Source organism: Chiloscyllium plagiosum, unplaced genomic scaffold (assembly GCF_037043375.1).
Source record: "Chiloscyllium plagiosum isolate Xiang-an unplaced genomic scaffold, Cpla_swu_hap1 HiC_scaffold_7, whole genome shotgun sequence".
Classification (NCBI taxonomy): domain Eukaryota; kingdom Metazoa; phylum Chordata; class Chondrichthyes; order Orectolobiformes; family Hemiscylliidae; genus Chiloscyllium; species Chiloscyllium plagiosum.
This window is the reverse complement of record NW_028270145.1, coordinates 98,557,428-98,579,227: the sequence shown is the minus strand read 5'-3', so window position 1 is coordinate 98,579,227 and position 21,800 is coordinate 98,557,428. Positions and strand designations below refer to the sequence as shown.

Here is a 21,800-nt window from a genome sequence, read left to right as displayed (position 1 = left end):
GGATACTAATTAAATAGCTCATTGAAACACACTTCTTTTGAAATACACAACGGGACATTGTACTTTGGACACTGAAGCTATACAATGGACTCAGTTCAGCAGTGTCAGAAGTCAGGGCTGAAACTTTGAACGCCATTTTAGTTTGAAGCCCAAGTGTTTTTTTTGAGGCATTTCATGTCTTTGGCAGTATTTCCATTTTTCCACATAGTTATATTTTAAGGAAGCCAGCAATCCCATTGTTCCATAATATTGTAAATTTTCCCACAGCAATCCAGCTGATGAATTTATATTCAAGATAACAGCAAAACTGTGGCCACAGAGCAACAACTGATAAGTAAGCATGTTGCACCATGTTAATTCACCTTTGAGAAAGTCACCTTGGCCTTGGGCACAATGTTTTTGTCTTCTGTACAAGTGATCAATGCTGACATTTGGTGAAATTGGTGCCAAATGAACTGAAGAGATCTTTGTATACTTAAGGTCTTGTGGTTGCCTAAAGCAAAGTGAAATGAAGTTCAAAGAGAGAATATGTTACCTTTTCAGGCAAAGGGATTTTGTATCTATTGTTCTGTGACTTTGTTGCAAAACCAAAAGCTTCTGGCTTTTGTTTTGTGTACTGTATGGTATATTTCAGCAATTAGAGGGTTATGTGGTGCAAATTATCTTTTTGTCCAGTATTTTTCCACCACTTGGAATAGCCCAGAATGGTGAATTTAGCTTGAGTTATGCAGCTTGTTATGGAGACACATTTGCAAGTTATTCAAATCAACTTTGTCCAGAAGCTAAAGACAGTTGGTAAACAGTCTGTTTGTATAGCTGGCAGACTGTTTTCAAATTACTGATTCCTTTTTGGAATCTTGAAGTTATTTAATCTCTAACTGATTGAAACTTACTTTTAACTGCGACATCTAGGTGCAGTTCTGTTGGCAGAAAAGGGATTGAAGGATAGTCAGGTTTTTGGTTGAGAACAGCCAGCTCCACTGTCTGCCCCTGTGTGGGGAGGGGAGGGAAAGGAAATGTATAGCATGGTCATTTCTTGATATCAGAGGATACGTGTCAACTTTATTTCTAATGCAAAAAATCAAATGGTCTGACTTGTCGAATAAATATTTCAGTGCTTGATGAGCTCCAGTGTCATGAGTCGACACAATCTTGATTTTTAAACTTAAAATGTATGACCCAACAATGCAGAATGTACAAAGTTAAGCCTGTTAAGCAAGGCACAGATGGACGTTTCTGCGGCCAGCAGCGAGAAATCAGAATGGATGGTGGCCTCCCTGGTGCCAGGATCAAGGATATCACGGAGAGGGTGCAGAATATTCTCAAAGGGGAGAGGGACCAGCAGGAGGTCATTGTACACATTGGAACTAGGACATAGGAAAGGAAAAGGATGACGTTATGAAGGGAGAATATAGAAAGTTAGGCAGGAATTTAAAAAGGAGGTCCTCGAGGGTAGTAATATCTGGATTGCTGCCGGTGCTACCAACTAGTACGGTTAGGAATAGGATAGATCAGATGATTGGGTGGTTGAGGAGCTGGTGCAGGGGAGAAGGGTTCACATTTTGGATCATTGGAATCTCTTCTGGGGTAGAAATGACCTGTTCAAGAAGGATGGATTGCATCTGAATTGGATGGTGACTAATATACTGGCAAGGACATCTGCTCAAGTTGTTCAGGAGGATTTGAACTAGTAAGGTTGGGGGGGAATGGGACCCAGGGAGGTATTGAGGAAAGAGATCAAACTGAGTCTGATAGTGTTTGGAAAAGGAACAAGTCAAAGAGTCAGGGCAGGCAGGGACAGCTGGAAAATGGGAACCCTTCAAAAATGAGATAACGAGAGTCTAGAGACATGATGTTCCTGATAGGGTGAAAGGCAAAGCTGGTTAGTGTAGGGAATGCTGGATGACTAGAGAAATCGAGGTTTTGGTTAAGAAAAAAAAGGAAGCATATATCCGGTATAGACAGGAGAGAGCGAGTGAATCCTTAGAGTATAAAGGCAGTCTGAGTATACATATGCGATTAGGCAAGAATTAGGATGCATAGAATGGGATGGCAAAATGCAGGGGCTGCAGACAATTGAAATGTGGAGATGGTTTAAGGAACAGATATTGTGTGTCCTTGATAGGTCTGTCCCTGTCCAGCAGGGAGGAAGTGATAAGGTAAGGGAACTGTGGTTTACGACAGAAATTGCATCTCTTGTTAAGGAGGAGGAGGCTTGTGTGTTGATGAGGTGATGGAGTATTACAGATCAGCTAGGAAGGATTTAAAGAGAGAGTTTAAAAAGAGCAAAGAGAGGACACAAGCAGTCTTTAGTAAATAGAATAAAGGAGAACCCTAAAGCTTTCTATGGTCTGTGAGGAATAAAAGGGTGATTAGGGTAGGAATAGGGCCAGTCAAAGACAGAAGTGGGAAGTTGAATGTGGACCCTGTTGAGATCGGAGAGGTGCTAAATAAACATTTCTCATCGGTGCTCACTCAGGAAAAGGAGAATATTGTAGAGGAGAAGAATGAGGTACGAGATATTAGACTAGAAAGGATTGAGGTTAGTTACCGTAAGACCATGAGACATAGGAGTGGAAGTAAGGCATTCGGCCCATTGAGTCCATTCCGCCATTCAATCACGGCTGATGGGCATTTCAATTCCACTTACCCACATTCTCCCTGTAGCCCTTAATTCCTTGTGACATCAAGAATTTACCAATCTCTGCCTTGAAGACATTTAGTGTCCCGGCCTCCACTGCACTCTGCGGCAATTAATTCCACAGGCGCACCACTCTCTGGTTGAAGAAATGTCTCCGCATTTCAGTTCTGAATTTACCCCCTCTAATTCTAAGGCTGTGTCCACGGGTCCTAGTCTCCTCGCCTAACGGAAACAATTTCCTAGCGACCACCCTTTCCAAGCCATGTATTATCTTGTAAGTTTCTATTAGATCTCCCCTTAATCTTCTAAACTCCAATGAATACAATCCCAGGATCCTCAGCCGTTCCTCGTATGTTAGACCTACCATTCCAGGAATCATCTGTGTGAATCTCCTCTGGACACGCTCTAGTGCCAGTATGTCCTTCCTGAGGTGTGGGGACCAAAACTGGACACAGTACTCCAAATGGGGCCTAACCAGAGCTTTATAAAGTCTCGGTAGCACATTGGTGCTTTTATATTCCAACCCTCTTGAGATAAATGACAACATTGCATTCGCTTTCTTAATCACGGACTCAACCTGCATGTTTACCTTTAGAGAATTCTCGACTCGCACTCCCAGATCCCTTTGTACTTTGGCTTTATGAATTTTCTCACCGTTTAGAAAGTAGTCCATGCTTGTATTCTTTTTTCCAAAGTGCAAGACCTCGCATTTGCTCACATTGAATTCCATCAGCCATTTCCTGGACACTCTCCCAAACTGTCTAGATCCTTCTGCAGCCTCCCCATTTCCTCAGTACTACCTGCCTGCCCACCTAACTTTGTATCATCGGCAAACTTCATTAGAATGCCCCCAGTCCCTCCATCCAGATCATTAATATATAACGTGAACAGCTGCGGCCCCAACACTGAACCCTGCGGGACAACGCTTGTTACCGGCTGCCATTCCGAAAAAGAACCTTTTATCCCAACTCTCTGCCTTCTGTCAGACAGCCAATCCTCAATCCATACCAGTAGCTCACCTCGAACACCATGGGCCCTCACCTTACTCAGCAGCCTCCCATGTAGCACCTTATCAAAGGCCTTTTGGAAGTTTAGATAGACCACATCCACTGGGTTTCCCTGATCTAACCTACTTGTCACCTCTTCAAAGAATTCCAATAGATTTGTCAGGCATGACCTCCCGTTACTAAATCCACGTTGACTTGTTCTAATCCGACCCTGCCCTTCCAAGAATTTAGAAACCTCATCCTTAATGATGGATTCTAGAATTTTAACAACAACCGAGGTTAGGCTACTTGGCCTATAATTTTCCATCTTTTGTCTTGATCCTTTCTTGAACAAGGGGGTTACAACAGCGATCTTCCAATCATCTGGGACTTTCGCTGACTCCAGTGACTTTTGAAAGATCTCAACCAACGCGTCCGCTATTTCCTCAGCCACCTCCCTCAGAACTCTAGGATGTAGCCCATCGGGGCCAGGAGATTTATCAATTTTAAGACCTTTTAGCTTTCCCAGCACTTTCTCTTTTGTAATGGCAACCATACTCAACTCAGCCCCCTGACTCCTTTTAATTGTTGGGATATTACTCATGTCTTCCACTGTGAAGACTGACGCAAAGTACTTATTAAGTTCTCCAGCTATTTCCTTATCTCCCATCACTAGGCTTCCAGCATCAGTTTGAATTGGCCCAATGTCTACTTTTGCCTGTCGTTTGCTTCTTATGTATTGAAAGAAACTTTTACTATCATTTCTAATATTACTGGCTAGCCTACCTTCATATTTGATCCTCTCCTTCCTTATTTCTCTCTTTGTTATCCTCTGTTTTTGTAGCCTTCCCAATCTTCTGATTTCCCAGTGCTCTTGGCCACTTTATAGGATCTCTCTTTTTCTTTGATACATTTCCTGACTTCCTTTGTCAGCCATGGCTGTCTAATCCCTCCCCGGATAATCTTTCTTTTCTTGGTGATGAACCTCTGTACAGTGTCCTCAATTATACCCACAAACTCCTGCCATTTTTGCTCTACTGTCTTCCCCGCTGGGCTCTGCTTCCAGTCTATTTTCATCAGTTCCTCTCTCATGCCCTCATAATTACCTTTATTTAAGGGAGCTGAGGGGCAACATTTTCCACAGAGAATGGTGCATAGGCGGAACGGACTGTCAGAGGAAATGGTAAAAACAAGTACAATTACAACATGGAAAAGACACTCTGGCAGGTACATGGAGAGGAGAAGATTTGAAGTGAGATGGGCAAAACACAGGCAAATGCGACTCATTCCATTTCGGAAGCCTCGGCCGAAGAGTCATGCAGCACAGAAACAGACCCTATGTCTCCAGTTGCTGGAGGAGGAGACAATTGAGACAAGGCATGTTGTAGAGACTGAAGCAAGTTACAGCGATATGGATGGTCGTCTGGACTGGAGGTTTCAAATATGTGAAATAATTGGTGAGAGGGGAGGAGATAACAGATATAGGAACTGTTATAGGAGTTAGAATGATTGAAGACACTGGTCCACAAGATACTATCGGTACAGTGTTGGATAGGGAATAGGGAACAGCAAGATCCCAGGAAGCATTATCACTCTCTTGTGGGAGGCCTGCTTTCCCCTCTGTTGCCCTGATGCTCACCAACACAGCACACGCCTGGATTGAAAACTGGGAACTCCCAACGCTGTCTTAGTACAACAAAACCGTGGGTGGCACAGTGGTTAGCACTGCTGCCTCACAGCGCCAGAGACCCAGGTTCAATTCCCGACTCAGGCAACTGACTGTGTGGAGTTTGCACATTCTCCCCGTGTCTGCGTGGGTTTCCTCCGGGTGCTCCGGTTTCCTCCCACAGTCACAAAGATGTGCGGGTCAGGTGAATTGGCCATGCTAAATTGCCTGTAGTGTTAGGTTAAAGAGGTAAATGTAGGGGTATGGGTGGTTGCGCTTCGGCGGGTTGGTGTGGACTTGTTGGGCCGAAGGGCCTGTTTCCACACTAAGTAATCTAATCTAAAAAAAACTTAAAGGTGGTGACTGAGCCTGGAGTGTGTCTGTACTGTGCTCCCCCTCCAGCACTATATCTATGTCATGTCTTGTTAGCTGATGTTCGGAGCCCTATCATTGCTCTCTGCTCTGTACACTGGAATGACAATACCAGGCGGCAGGATTTATTGAAGACTCCCGACCTCCCTGACTTTTGTCTCTCTGGCTAACCAATCATCATGCCAACCAGTAGCTGGCAAGTCTATTGAGTCAGGAACTCCCTGAGTACCTGTGGAAGACACAGAAATAGGCAGAATGGGAAATTAGACTGATGAGTGATCTTACCTCGCTGCAAGATTTATTCAATGCTCCAGATCTCCCTGGCCTCAGACTGACCAACTGCATTCGATGAGGTGATGGACGAGCCACCCAGCAGTTGGGAAGTTTGTTGAGCCAGGACCTTCCTGAGTACTTACAGGAGACCGAGAAACGCACAGGTGTTATCAATTCTAGAAGGAGTGAAAGTAGACAAGTCCCCTGGGCCGGATGGGATTTATCCGAGGATTCTCTGGGAAACTAGGAAGGATATAGCAGAGCCGTTGGCTTTGATATTTGAGTTGTTATTGTCTACAGGTTTAGTACCTGAGGACTGGAGGATTGCAAATGTCGTGTCCTTGTTCAAGAAGGGCAGCAGAGATGGCACAGGTAATTATAGACCAGTGAGCCTTACTTCTGTTATAGGAAAGGTTTTGGACAGGATTATAAGAGATAAGATTTATCTTATCTTAGCAAGCAACAATTTGATTTCAGATAGTCAACATGGTTTTGTCAAGGGCAGTTCGTATCTCACAAACCTCATTGAGTTTTTTGAGAAGGTGACCAAGCATGTAGATGGGGGTAGGGCAGTTGACGTGGTATACATGGACTTCACTAAAGCCTTTGATAAAGTTCCACATGGTAGGCTGTTGGAGAAAATGCAGAGGCATGGAATTGAGGGTAATTTAGCAGTTTGGATTAGAATCTGGCTTTCTGGAAGAAGGCAGTGAGTGGTAGTTGATGGAAAATATTCAGTCTGGAGTCCAGTTACTAGTGGTGTGCCACAAGGATCTGTTTTGTGAGCACTGCTGTTTGTCATTTTTATAAATGACTTAGACGCAGGTAGGTGGATGGATTAGTAAATTTGCAGGCGACACTAATGTTGGTGGGGTAGTGGACAGTTTGGAAGAATGTTACAGGTTGCAGGGGGACTTGGATAAACTGCAGAATTGGGCTGAGAGGTGCCAAATGGAGTTCAATGCAGCTACATGTGAGGTGATGTGCTTTGGGAAGAATAACAGGAAGGCAGAGTACTGAGTCAATGGAAAGATTCTTGGTAGTGTGGATGTGCAGATGGATCTTGGAGTTCATGTACATAGATCCCTGAAAATTGCCACCCAGGTGGATAGTGCTGTGAAGAAGGCATACGGTGTGTTAGGTTTCATTGGTAGAGGGATTGAGTTCCGGAACCACAATACCATGCTGCAACAAAACGCTGGTGCAGCTACACTTGGAATATTGTGTACAGTTCTGGTTGCCCCATGACAGGAAGGATGTTGAAGCATTGGAAAAGGTGCAGAGGAGAATTTACCAGGCTGTTGTCTGGTCTGGAGGGAAGGTCTTATGAGGAAAGGCTGAGAGACTCTGGTCTGTTCTCATTGGAAAGAAGAAGGCTAAGGGGATTTGATGGAGACATACAAAATGATCAGAGGATTAGATAGGGTAGACAGTGAAAGTCTTTTTCCTCGGATGATGAAGTCAGCTTGTACGAGAGGGCATAACTACAAATTGAGGGGTGATAGATTTAAGGCAGATGTCAGAGGAACGTTCTTTACACAGACCGTGGTAAGGGCGTGGAATGCCCTACCTGCTAAGGTAGTCAACTGAGCCACATTAAGGAGATTTAAACAATCTTTAGATAAGCACATGGATGATTTTGGGATAGTGTAGGGAGACACAGGTCGGTGCAGCATCGAGAGCCAAAGGGCCTGTTCTGTGATGTATTGTTCTATGTTCTGTAAGAGGGAAATCAGAAGAACAAAAAGGGGACAAAGAACAAAGAAAATTTACAGCCCAGGAACAGGCCCTTCAAGCCTGAGCCAATCCAAATCTACCGTCTACACCTGTTGCCTAATTTCTAAGCATCTGTATCCCTCTGCTCCCCACCTACTCATGTATCTGTCTAGACACATCTTAAATGAATCTACCATGCCCACCTCTACCTCCTCTGCTGGCAACGTGTTCCAGACACCCACCACTCTGTGTGAAGTACTTGCTGCGTGTATCCCCCTTAAACCTTCCACCTCTCACCTTGAAGGCATGACCTCTCGTTATTGAAACCTTCACCCTGGGGAAAAAGCTTGTCTCTATCCACCCTATCTATACCCTTCATGATTTTGTCAACCTCAATCAGGTCCCCCCTCAATCTCCCTTTTTTTCTAATGAAATCAAACCTAACCTACTCAACCCCTCTACATAGCTAGCACCTTCCATACCAGGCAACATCCTTGTAAACCCTCTCCAAAGCATCCACATCCTTTACTAAGTATTCTAAATGTGGCTGAACCAATGTCTTGTACAAGTTTTACATGACTTGCGAGCTCTTATATACTCAATACCCCGTCCAATGAAGGCTATATGCCGCCTTGACCACTCTATCCACGTGTGCAGCAACCTTCAGGGTACAATGGACCTGCACTCCCAGATCTCTCTGCCCATTAACTTCTCCCAACGCTCTTCCATTTAATATATAATTTGCTCTGGAATTAGTCTTGCCTAAATGCATCACCTCACATTTGTCTGGATTGAAATCCATCTGCCACTTCTCCGCCCAACCCTCCAGTCTATCTATATCCTCCCGTATTGTCTGACAGTCCCTTACTCTTTCTGCTACTCCACCGATCTTAGTGTCATCTGCAAACTTGCTGATCATATCAACAGTCCCCTCTTCCAGATCATTTATGTATATTACAAACAACAGTGCCCCAACACGAACCCCTGTGGAACCCCACTGGTCTCCTTTCTCCATTTCGAGAAATGCCCTTCAACTACTACTCTGTCTCCTGTTGCTCAACCAGTTCTTTATCCACCTAGCTAGAACACCCTGCACACCGTGTGACTCCACTTTCTCTATAGTTTACCATGAGGAACCTTATCAAATGCCTTACTAAAGTCTATGTATATGACATCAACAGCCCTTCCTTCATCTATCAACTTGGTCACTTCCTCAAAGAACTCTATTAAGTTGGTAAGGCACAATCTCCCCCGCACAAAACCATGTTGCCTATTACTGATAAGCCCATTCTTTTATAAATATAAATAGCTCCTATCCCTCGGTACCCTCTCCAGCAACTTTCCCACCACCGACGTCAGGCTCACTGGTCTAGTTACCTGGAATATCCCTACTACCCTTCTTGTACAGGGGGACAACATGAGCAACCTTCCATGAGATAGCTTTGGCAAATTGGGTTAAGGAGAATCCAAAGGGTTTTTACAAATACATAAAGGACAAATGGGTAACCAGGGAGAGAATAGGACCCCTCAATGGACAAGGTAGCTTACGTGTGGAGCTGCTGGAGATGGGGGCAGATATTAAATGAGTTTGACTGAAGGGTCTGTTTCCATACTGTACATCTGACCCTATAAGTATGCATTGGTAGCCTAATTAGCAAAGTTGGATTACATGGGAGTCAGGGAAAGCTTGCTAATTGGTTACAAAATTGGCTTGACAGGAGGCGACACAGGGTGGTGGTGGAGGGTTGTTTTTTGGACTGGAGGCTTCTGACCAGTGGTGGGTGTCCCATAGGGATCAATACTGGGTCCACTTCTGTTTATTATTTATATAAATAATTTGGATGGGAATGTAGGAGACGTGTTTCAAATGACACCAAAATCAGCATGATGATGGATAGTGAAGATGTTTTATAAAGATTACATAGAACATAGATAGAACATAGAAGAATACAGCGCAGTACAGGCCCTTTGGCCCTCGATGTTGCGCCGATCCAAGCCCACCTAACCTATACTAACCCACTATCCTCCATATACCTATCCAATGCCCGCTTAAATGCCCATAAAGAGGGAGAGTCCACCACTGCTACTGGCAGGGCATTCCATGAACTTACGACTCGCTGAGTGAAGAACCTACCCCTAACTTCAGTCCTATATCTATCCCCCCTTAATTTAAAGCTATGCCCCCTTGTAATACCCGACTCCATACGCGGGAAAAGGTTCACACTGTCAACCCTATCTAACCCCCTAATCATCTTGTACACCTCAATCAAGTCACCCCTAAACCTTCTTTTCTCTAATGAAAACAGCCCCAAGTGTCTCAGTCTTTCCTCATACGATCTTCCTTCCATACCAGGCAACATCCTGGTAAACCTCCTCTGCACCCGTTCCAGTGCCTCCACGTCCTTCCTATAGTATGGCGACCAAAACTGCACACACTATTCCAGATGCGGCCGCACCAGAGTCTTATACAACTGCATCATGACCTCAGGACTCCGGAACTCAATTCCTCTACCAATAAAAGCCAGTACGCCATATGCCTTCCTCACCGCACTATTTACCTGGGTGGCAACTTTCAGAGATCTGTGTACATGGACACCAAGATCCCTCTGCTCATCCACACTACCAAGTATCCGACCATTAGCCCAGTACCCCATCTTTTTGTTATTCTTCCCAAAGTGAATCACCTCACACTTAGCTACATTGAATTCCATTTGCCACCTTTCTGCCCAGCTCTGCAGCTTCTCTATATCCTGCTGTAACCTGCCACATTCTTCCTCACTGTCAACAACTCCTCCGACTTTCGTATCATCCGCAAACTTGCTCACCCAACCTTCTAACCCCTCTTCCAGGTCATTTATAAAAATGACAAACAGCAATGGTCCCAAAACAGATCCTTGCGGAACACCGCTAGTGACGGCACTCCATGAAGAAACTTTGCCATCAACTACTACCCTCTGTCTTCTTCCATCCAGCCAATTCCTAATCCAAACCTCCAACTCACCCTCAATGCCATATCTCCGTATTTTCTGCAGTAGCCTACCATGGGGAACCTTTGCATTACAAAGAGGTCTTGATCAATTGGGTCAATTGACTGAGGAGTGGCAGATGGAGTTTGATTTGGATAAATGTGAGGTGCTGCATTTTGGTAATACAAACAAAGACAGGGCTCCTACAACAAAGGTAGGGTTCTGGGTAGCGTTCAAGAATGAGAGGCTTAGAGGTTCAGATATATAATTCTTGGAAATTTGCATCACAGATAGACAGGGTGGTTAAGATAATATTTAGCAGACTTGCCTTCATTGCTCAGACCTTTGAGTAAAGCAATTCAGCTGTCCTGGTGAGGTTGTACAGGATATTGATGAGGCTCCTCTGAAGTACTGTGTTACTACATTTGAGAAGGTTCAGCAAAGGCTTATCAGGATATTACCTGGAATGAAAAGTTTGAATTATAAAGATTGTCTGGGACCTTTCTGACTGGAGCTTTAGGGGGTAGAGCGGTGACCATATTTACATTTATAAAACCAAGAGGGGGATAGATAAGGTGAATAGCAAGGTCTTTTCCCTAAGTTTGGGGAGTCCCAAACTCTGGGACATAATTTTAAGGTGAGAGGAGAACGTTTGAAGAAGGACGAGTGGCAGTTTTTTTTACATTGATTTGTATGTGGAATGAACCACCAGAAGAAGTGGTGGATGCAGGTAAAGTGATGACAACATTTAAAAGATATTTGGATAAATACATGAATAGGAGAGGTTTGGCGGGACATGGGCCAAATGCAAGCAGGTGGGACTAGTTTAGTTTGGGAATATGGTCAGTGTGGACCCTATGGTCTGTTTCTATGCAAGCCCACTTTCTTTCGAGTTGGTCATCCTGCATTGTCTATGCTAAAGGTGACAAAAGATTAATCAGAGCAACTTGCTCTCTTTTAACCTTTAAATTTCAGTGACCTTCTGGTGAAACTGTGCAGTACCCCTTTCAGGGTCAATATGTCTTTTCTTGGAGTCAACATCTTACAGCATAGAAATAAACCCTTTGCAGTGTAACCAGGACTGCATGCAGTATTCCAGAAGAGGCCTCACAAACGCCCGGTATAAGCTGAACATGGTATCCCAACTCCTATCCTGAGGTCTGTGCAATGAAGGCAAATTTGCTAAACGCCTTCTTAACCACCCTGTCTAGCTGTGAAGCAAATTTCAAAACATTTTGTACCTGAACCCATAAGTTTCTCATTCTCAAACACTACACGAGGCCCTACCATTAATAGTACAAGTCCTGCTCTTGTGTGTTTCACCAAAATAAACAACCTTACATCCAAATTAAACTCCATCTGCCACTCCAAAGCCCATTGACCCAGTGATCGAGACCTCTTTTTTTAACTCTGAGATAACTTTCTCCATTGTCCACTAGACCAATTGTTTTGTCATCCGCAAACGTGCTAACCGTGCTTCCTGCAATCTATCCAAATTGTTATGTGAACGACAAACAAAAGTGGACCCAGATGGGCTAATCTGGAGTGAACCATATTCCAAGGAATCGAAACCAAAAGAACTGCTGATGCTATAAATCAGAAACAAAACTAGAAATTGCTGGAAAAGCTCACAAGGTCTGGCAGCGTCTATGAAGAAAAATCAAGATTAACATTTTGGGTTGAGGAGTAGCCCTTCCTCAACTCCTTAAAAACCATACACAAAAACAATTGACTGAGTTGTGTCAGACATGTTGATGGATTCATCAAATTGCAGTGAGATTCATTAATATGACTTCATGTCCTATTTTCGTTGTTGAAAGATGCCTTTGGACAAAGATTTCACTTGCCTTCTACTTGGAAGAGCTATATGACATGTTTTGGATTGACATTATTTCTTCTTAAAGCCTATCAAAAAGAATCAGTAATCAGTCTTTGCTGCTTTAATTACTTAATCGTTTGTGAATAATTTTTTTGGATTCTTGACGGAAACTACAAAATGATGTTTTGGCCTTGCCTTTGCTGATGATTTAGAAAAACATGACTGTCGAGTTTTTAAAACAGCCTTCAGCTTATCAACTTTCTTTGTTCGAAGCAGTCTATTCAAGAAAAACCTATCCATTAATTTGCTGTGCATCGTTGTATAATGTTCCAAATTCCTCCTCTTAACTTATCAATGTACATGGCTAAATGAGGCAAATGCTCATTCCTTTTCCAGTGGAAATTCATTTTCTCATTTCATTTGTAGGTTTCTTTATAATGGTCCAGGATTATTACTCATCATTATTTGTAATTTGTGGCTTTAATCTGCTTCTGGTCACACCAAGTAGGCCTCTGAATCTGTGCGTTTGGGATATCCAGTATGTTGCTGGCTGCTTTCAAGTCTGGAGCCACAGGAGGTCAATTATAGAGTCATAGCGTTGTCCCGTTCCTGCCTCAGTCGAAGCAAAACTCTGAGACACCGTATAGTCTTACCTCCTTCATCTTTATTCCGGGCCCTGGAGGGAGAGAGAACAATCTCCCATGTGCACAAGGGCATGAGTTCTCTGACCGCAGATTCTTAAGGAACTATATAGTCACTTAGAGGGAGCACCTTCCAAATAAGGCAACATCTATATTGATTGGGTGACCATCACAATCAGCGAGCATTGACAGTTAAGGTTAAGCCATCTGGCATTATACAATGGATGCTTTTCACCTTGTTAGCTGGCGTTACATAAGGGATGTTTGTTACCTCGTTAATCCACTACCCTTGCCTCCAGGATTTCATTGTTTACTGCAAGTTCTTATCTGATCTGAGTCATGCTAGCTGAGCCTTTGTTACACAACCCAAAACTTAACTCTTTCCCTACCTGCTCATAACTTATACATTTTCTCATTCCCTCCTTTTATCATTTCATGATACCCACCTAGATGGCACTAGCAAATTTCATAAGACTCTGACAGCCAGTATTTAAGCAAGTTATTGACACGCAGCATACAATTATTATAACAACAAAAATTACTAGTCTGTGCAGTAAATAGAATTTCTACGCTCCTCCCATGTGGGGAAAGAAGTTCACCAGTGAAGTTCTTAAATCCACAGTCCTTGGTTACCATTCCATCCCTTCCAAGTTGAGTAGAAAAGAGCCAGTTCTCCAAAATCCCTTTCAGTAAAATCCAACCTGAAAACAAAATCCAGTCTGTCCTTCTGCATCACTCTGGAGAATTCTGAATTCTTAGAAAAGGGCAGTTAAATACTTAACAAAACTGACAAGACTTCCATCCTTCCGGAGATGCTTCAGATAAAGGATACCAGTGCATCTGAGCATGCATCAGCTGCAGCAAAAGGCTAGGTTAATGCAGCATTCTTTGCTGCTTCAGTTCCTGCTCTGCTGTTTTAAATGTAACAAAGCCAGCTTGCTGTTGTGCTGTTAACTTGGTCAGTGAACCCTCATATCCCTTAAATGATCAAAAGATAAGCTAAAGCTCATGTAGTTTAATGGGCAGACAAAAAGCGTTCTGATCTCCTCTTCACTGTTGTTAACTTCGCTTTTCATGCTCATGACTGGGGAGCTGATTGAATCTGTTGTTTTACTGTGAACGGAGAAACTCTAGAGAAGATGTTAGCTGCTGAAAGTATATTTGCATTTCCTCTCTCATTCCTTTCTTGCCGAGGTGGTTATTAGTATGAAGCTCTATGACTCTAAGATAATCACACATTTAACTAAACTAAATTGTGTCTGCCTATTTCAATATTCTTTGAATTCTTGAAGTCTGTTACTCTGTTCAGTATCTATGACATTATCATGTTTTATACAATCCATAAACTTCTCAATTGTACTGCCTAAACAATTCAGTCAACTATAAACAACAATTAATGGTCCTAAAATCAAACCCTCGGGTGTCTCCATTCAAGTTCTTCAAAAATTATTTTCCTTTAACAAATTGATACTTGGCTAATGTGAAAGTTGGCAGGGAAAATATTTCAAACGTCTGAAACAGCAAGAAAACAACAAAATGTTTCCTGTGCTTTAACAATTGAAGAGGCAGTTTCAGTTCAGATTTAAATTTCAAATATTTGTGGGAAACAAATGCTGAATATTTTAAAATATGTTCTCCAAATGAAATTTCTCAAATAAAAGTCGGAATTACAGTGACAACTTTGGTAGGGATCAACATTCTTTGAATTTGCAATATGAAGAGGGCCAATGAAGTCTTAACAATAATGAACAGAACTGAAATAGCTCAGCCTCCAGTTCTAATATTCTCTAAAATCTTAACAAGACATCAAACTCAAAAAGCACTCTTTGTGAACACTCTGCATTTAAAAACACAGCAGCAGCAAAGATATTTTAATACAATACTCTGATCTGGCTATAGTATGACCACTGACCCAAATGTTTGTTTTTAAGCAGGCATTGTAGAATTTCACACATGGGCTTAAGACACTGAATCAATTTGTTTTAAGGTTACAATTTTGATAATTTTAAAAAGGACATAATATAGTACAAGTTCAGTGTAAAAACAAAATCTGCCCCTTTACATAGCCCACAAAACATGTTGAATTGAGATCCTAATTCAAACAAGGCAAAACAATTAAAAGGATTTTCTGAACCAGGATTTTAACAGACCAAAATATTTAAATATCAAACTCTCAGCATGGCACAGTTTAGATTGAAACTTCCTTTTCTGTATTAGTACAACCTTAATTTCAGCATTTCTCTTTTTTTTAAGAGCGCCTAGTCAGAAAACTTTTCATTTCAATAAATGGGAAAAACACACACATTTGAGACCCCCCATCAGTTCACCTGGTGATGAACCATGAAATGGAAAGCGAGGAGCTAAAAAGATGGAGGTGCCCAGAAACATCCACACCAGAGTCGGACAAAAAGTAAATCACGTTCACAGACTCAGAATCAGCCACCACAGCACAGGGGAAAAAAAACCCACAAGTGTTGGTCCAAGATTCCCAAAGCTCTGTAAAACCCACGGCGCCTGGCGCGCGCGCACAGAAAGATCACTGAAACATTCTCACCTTGGTGGAAACTGGTCAAAGAAATGCCACCCGCTATCGCATGAGGCCGCCAAGGAAACAAAGATCAGCCGTACCCTCACAACGAAATCACATCCAAAAAAAAACTTCACAGTGGAGCAAACTGTGCTGCAGTTCAAGCCATTCTCTTCCCCCAGAACAAAGACTATAAGAGCCTCTATTCTTGCAACTTGGGGGACTTTAACCTCTTTCTCACTTTACTTCTCATGGGGACTCAAACCCCTTTCCTTACTCTATATTTCCGGGCAGTCTAACCCCAGTTAAACCCAGGGGACTCGAACAAGAATCAAACCTGGGAATGCAAGTCTCAATTAAAAGCCAAGGGACTCAACCCCAATAAAAAACCCAGGGGACTCTCATCCCAATTAAAACCGGGGGAACTCATACCCCAATTAATCCCAGTGGACTTGAACCCCAATTAAAACCCAGGGAGCATGAATCCCCATCAAATCCAGGGACGCGAACCCCAATTAAAACCCACGGGACTCAAACCCCTGTTTGTCAGCACGTTTACGAAACTGTCTTTTTCTACTGAATTAATTACCGTTCGAGGAGTCTGTAGAATAGTGAGTAATCAAGTGAGGGGACCGTTTCCGGCACACAGGAATATCAAGAGGAACCGAGGTTTAAAATCTTACCTTGTGGCCCCATCCATCTTGAGACACCGATGCTCTGGGCGATCGCTGATACCGTCTGATTGTAACTATTTGTTTGGATCCTGCTGACTATGCCAATATTGTCCCATTCCCGCCTCATTCGAAGCAAAACGCCCAGAGATGCAGTATAGTTTTACCTCCTTTATCTGTATTCCAGGCCTGGGAGGGTGAGAGAACAATCGCCCATGTTTACAGGGACGTGAGTTCTCGGTCTTCTCTCCACCGCAGATTCTTAAGGAATTATATAGTCACTTACAGGGTGCATCTTCCAAATAAGGCAACATCTACTTTGATTGGGTGACCATTATGATCAGGAGAATCGACATTTCGGGCATGAGCCTCTCCTGAAGAAGGGCTCATGCCCGAAACGTCAATTCTCCTGTTCCTTGGATGCTGCCTGACCTGCTGCGCTTTTCCAGCAACACGTTTTCAGCTCTGATCTCCAGCATCTGCAGTCCTCACTTTCTCCTGACCATTATGATCAGCAAACATCAACAGTAAAGGTTAAGCCATCTGGCATTATACGGTGAATGTTCTTAACTTGTCAATTGGCATTATGTAATGGATGCTTTTCACCTCGTTAACCCACTACCTCCAGCGCCTCATTGTTTACTGCAAGTTCTTATCTGGTCAAAGTTATGCTAGCTGAGCATTTGTTACACAACCCAAAACTTAATTCTTCCCTACCTGCTCATACCTTATACACTTTTTCAATAGAGTTCTATGATCATGATTTGTTTCCAGGTTTCTTGGTCAACTTATGTTGCTTGCAATATTGTATGTAAGGCAGGCAACATTCATGTAAGTTTGCATCATCCTGCAAAGACCTTTTAGACAAGTGTGAAATTTAGCTGAAATTTTTAAAATCTTCATGCCTACAGAGAATGGTATAGAGAACAGGCAAGGCAACAAATGACAGCAGCGCCTGCCTTCAAGAAAGAATAAAAGAAATAGTAATTTGATTGCTTTACTCTTTCTTAGGTAAAGTTGTCCTGAGGCAAGCAACAAATATGCAATGTAGCATCTGTTTTTGATTCAATTTGAGGAATGTTAGGAACTCAATCAAGTAGGTACCAATAGGTTTCAGTATTTGGCATCATTTTAATTAGTTTGAGACTATAGAGTGTGCTCAGTGTTTGTCTGTATTTTATTTGAATGGAGTGTATTTTTCAGTCAGTCAGTAATTCCGGATCTGTTTGTACTGAATTCAGTTATTCATTAACTTGTGGAAGAATTCTTCTAACTGCATTTGGGTTAACTGCTAATCTTGTCACATCCAGTTCTATCCCTCTTTTGGAGGATGAATTATTATTTCCTCTCGGAATTGACATTGTTTTAGAATTGTTTTTGTTTTAGAATGGTTATATTAAAATCCAGTTTATTTACGTTTTATGTTTATTCTAGTTTATCAGACTCCCCGTAATAAAGTTTATTTAAAGGTTCAACTTGGGATATCATAATACGGACATGGGAACATATAAGATTGCCCTTCTAGCCGATCCCCAAATCTGATAATACTTGCCTCGTGCGCCCATCACGAAGCCAAAGTATTTGGGGTCCACGCCTCCCGTCAATTCCGTGACCTCGGCATTCAGGTGTTTATATTTCTCTTGTTTTTCTCGCCATGCTGTCTCCAGTGCTTTACTCTCATTCTCGTACTGCACTGTGACATCTACAACTGCGATCTTCTGGTCTTTTCTAAATATGAGATCGGGCTTCCATAGGGAACCGTCTTTGCCAAGCGATGTCCAGCCGTACTTACTGATTAATACTTGACCACCTGCATCAAATTTCAGTGGTTGCCACACTGTTCTCATTCCTGGAAACTAGAAAGGGGGAACACTGGGAAGGTAAAGTTTGTGGGGTACAGAGCCACGGTAATATAAAATCCAAGGCTCGAGCTGTGGGGCTTTATGTTCTCTCAGTTGAAAGTTAGATTTCAAATGATATATTCAGTGCAGTAAATATTACTTGAGAACAATGGGATTTGGTGGATAACACTGCTGATTGGTTGAGATCCACATACTTCTGACATCTTTTAATATTTTACATATTATTATGGAATAATTTCCCTAAGAAATGTAACAATTCTAATAAACTTCATTTTTCTTGTATCTGCTTTTATTTTTAGCTGTATTATTCCCTCATTTGTAGGTGAATGTTTCCTGATCGAGGAAGTTTGTTTGGCTTGGATTTATTTATTCTATCTGATGGACTTTGTACATTTGAAATTACCATTTGTTGTTAGAAGAATTTCTGTCACTTATTTTCTTAATTTTGAAACTGGGGATGTTTTATATTCTTATCCCAGCTGATTAACCTGTTTTATATGTATTGATGTAATCTGGAAATAGCATATAAAATATTCCAGATAAATGTATTCCTCTGGCAGGTTCCTTGCTAATTGAGTAATTCTAAAGAAGAATCCTATTGGATTTAAAACATTAACTTTGTCCATCTCTCCATAGATGCTGCCAGATCTGGCTTTCTTCAGTCACCAGGATCCGCAGTACTTAGGTTTTTATTTTAATCCTTGTTAAATGCCCTTTTTCACTTTTTCATCTGATTCTGACTGAGATAACCTAACTTAGGTCAGGATGTATTTGGCTTAATGCCACAGGTTTGTATTTACTCTGTGGAATCAAAGTATACATTTTTGTTGTCAAAAGGACACAGATAGAAACTGTGTTTTAAAATTACTCTCTGTTGGTTTAACTGCCCGAAAGTACTGGCAACTATGAGAAGAATTGTACTTTGTCTAATTGCAATTTGTTTTCCCACATGTATCTTTGTTGTCATTTAATCGCTCCAATAGTTGCTACATGGTACTTGGCAGCATATCTGTTCAATTGTACTTATTTCAGACAATTAGCTGTTTCTGGTGGATTACTTTAGAGCAATGATTAATCCTAAAATTGAATTTTTTTTTACAGAATCAAGAATTTTCTAATATTAACTGCTATTCTCTTTGTAGACCCTGTGTGGACAGTAATGACATCGCGTTTCCGGTTGCCAGCGGGCAGAACTTACAATGTGCGAGCATCAGAACTGGCTAGGGACAGACAACACACAGAAGTGGTGTGCAATGTTCTTCTCTTGGATAACACTGTTCAAGCTTTCAAGGTTAATGTAAGTAAATTTACTTTGAATGTAGGGCAACCTTTTATGATTGAGTTTGAGGTAATAATCTTGACATGACTTGTGGTAGAGTGCAGAACAAATGGCCTGTGTGATTTGATGAAAGTAAAGATGTTAATTTCATAGTTTTATTAATTTTGTTTTAGGTGAACTATTTTGTAGATAGAAAGCAACACTGTTAGTGTATGGAGGAAATGAAGTAGATGAAACCAAGCTATACCTCTGGCTAGAGGAGGATAGTATACTGAGAACCACCTTTGTTTCAAGTACTGCAGCCAGTGCAAAATTGGATTTTTAAAAAAGTAAAGAAACGTGTCCTTGAACATTATCAGACGTGTGTATAGTTCTTTGTTAAATTCAAACAGTTTGAAGAGAAGTATAATTATAAAATACAGTATGACAGTATGCATAGAGGTGAAGTTATTGTACAATGAACAGTTTTGGATGTAGAATAAGCGTGCTTTCCTTGTTTGCTGTGTCTTCTCCACATAGACAACTACCTCCTTACCATCCCAGAAAAAAAAGTCCTACGTCCCAATAGATTTTCATTAAAGGAGAGCGGTGTCCCTCACAGCGCCAGGGACCCAGCTTCAATTCCAGCCTTGGGCGACTTTCTGTGTGGAGTTTGAACATTCTCCTCATGTCTACATGAGTTTCCTCCGGATGCTCCGGTTCCCTCCCAGAATCCAAAGATGTATAAATCAGGTGAATTGGCCATGCTAAATTGCCCATAATGTGAGGTACATTAGTCAAAGCTAAATTGAGGGGAATGGGTCTGGGTGGGTTATTCTTTGGAGGGTTGGTGTGGACTTGTTGGGCCGGAGGGCCTGTTTGCTTACTGTAGGGAATCTAATCTAATCTCATTTAAATTTAACTTTCTGTTAACCCAAATTTTTAGCAGTTTGTAGTGCTTTGTTTCTTTGCTATGTTGTACCACCTCAAGTAGTGATCAGACCACTGTAACAGAAAAAAGACAATTTGTGGTAACCAGTTCCAAAATGCTACTTCTGCTACTGCTTTCTACAAAGAACTCAAGCAGTGATAGGATGTTGGGATAGCTCTGCCTCCACCTTGCCCATCATTTATAATCCTTAAGAAAGGTGTGGAGCTGTTCCTGCCCCTTGCTACAAGGTGGTGTGTGGTCAGAATTATAAAGGGGAAATGATGAGTCAGAAGGGAAGAATGGCCTTTTTATTTTACATTATATTAATTTCTCTTTGAACTCTTGATGTTATAAATCTAAAAGTCCAAATTTCAGCTGTGCAGTTGTTCAAGACTTTATATAGAATATATGAACTAAAGATATGTGCAGAAAAAAATATTTTTCTTACTCTTATTTTTGTGTGCAGTGTCGGTCTATTCTAATATCCTGTATAACTGGGGTTGCTTTTTCAGGAAAGCTTTGGAGATGGTTAGATTAGATTACTTACAGTGTGGAAACAGGCCCTTCGGCCCAACAAGTCCACACCGACCCGCCGAAGCACAACCCACCCATTCCCCTACATTTACCCCTTTACCTAACACTACGGGCAATTTAGCATGGCCAATTCACCTGACCTGCACATCTTTGGACTGTGGAAGGAAACCGGAGCACCCAGAGGAAACCCACGCAGACACGGGGAGAACATGCAAACTCCACACAGTCAGTCGCCTGAGTCGAGAATTGAACCCGGTCTCTGGTGCTGCGAGGCAGCAGTGCTAACCACTGTGCTACCGTGCCGCCCACCGTGGTCTTTTATGCAAATTTTACTTTAAGCGTGATTTTAGTAGGCTTCCAGGGATATTTAGATTTCTAGCAATGTAGTGCAGTAGTAATATTTTAGGAAGCAGGTCAGTGGCTCATCTCACTTGCTCTTCCCAGACTTCCGCATCAGTGATCTCAGTGGCTAGGGATTAAAATTCCACGACAATTTTTAAAAATTTCACTCTTAATTTTAAGCTATGTCTCCAAACTCTGTATATTCCTGGATAAGGATAAGCCTTGTCAGTGGTATTTTCAAGACCTTTTTAGTCTGAGTTACTGAACTATAGGAACAAGCAAAGGTTCTCCGTTCTGTGCTGTCTCACACAAATTTGTCCACACTGATATTGTGTGCTGTAGTTAACCTGAAAGCACTGAGGTTAAGAAGGGAAAACTTAAAACAGATTTTGTTTTATGCCACATACTTTGACCCCCACCCCACAAGGAATTTGACTTCACTGAACTAAGATAGACTGTGAGTGATAGACAATTGAATATCCAATGAAAAGTCACATTGAATTCAAAACCCTAAATCTACTTTGCTCTTTACAGGTACTGTTAGATCTGCTCAGTTTCTTTAGAACTTTGCTTTTAACCAGTTAACATTATTTGT

General features: G+C 41.9%; 1 protein-coding gene across 3 annotated transcripts in view; it reads left to right on the top strand.

Moving 5' to 3' along the window:
• ptpn4a (protein tyrosine phosphatase non-receptor type 4a) overlaps positions 1 to 21,800 on the top strand; it is a 363,683-nt gene that overhangs the window by 99,083 nt on the left and 242,800 nt on the right. For all 3 annotated transcript variants that reach the window (XM_087989323.1, XM_043694230.2, XM_087989324.1), the window contains one exon: positions 19,283 to 19,437. In XM_087989323.1, the coding sequence (XP_087845449.1) occupies positions 19,300 to 19,437 (138 nt within the window). In that variant the 5' untranslated portion in view covers positions 19,283 to 19,299. Of the gene's footprint in view, positions 1 to 19,282; positions 19,438 to 21,800 lie in introns of those variants that run through there.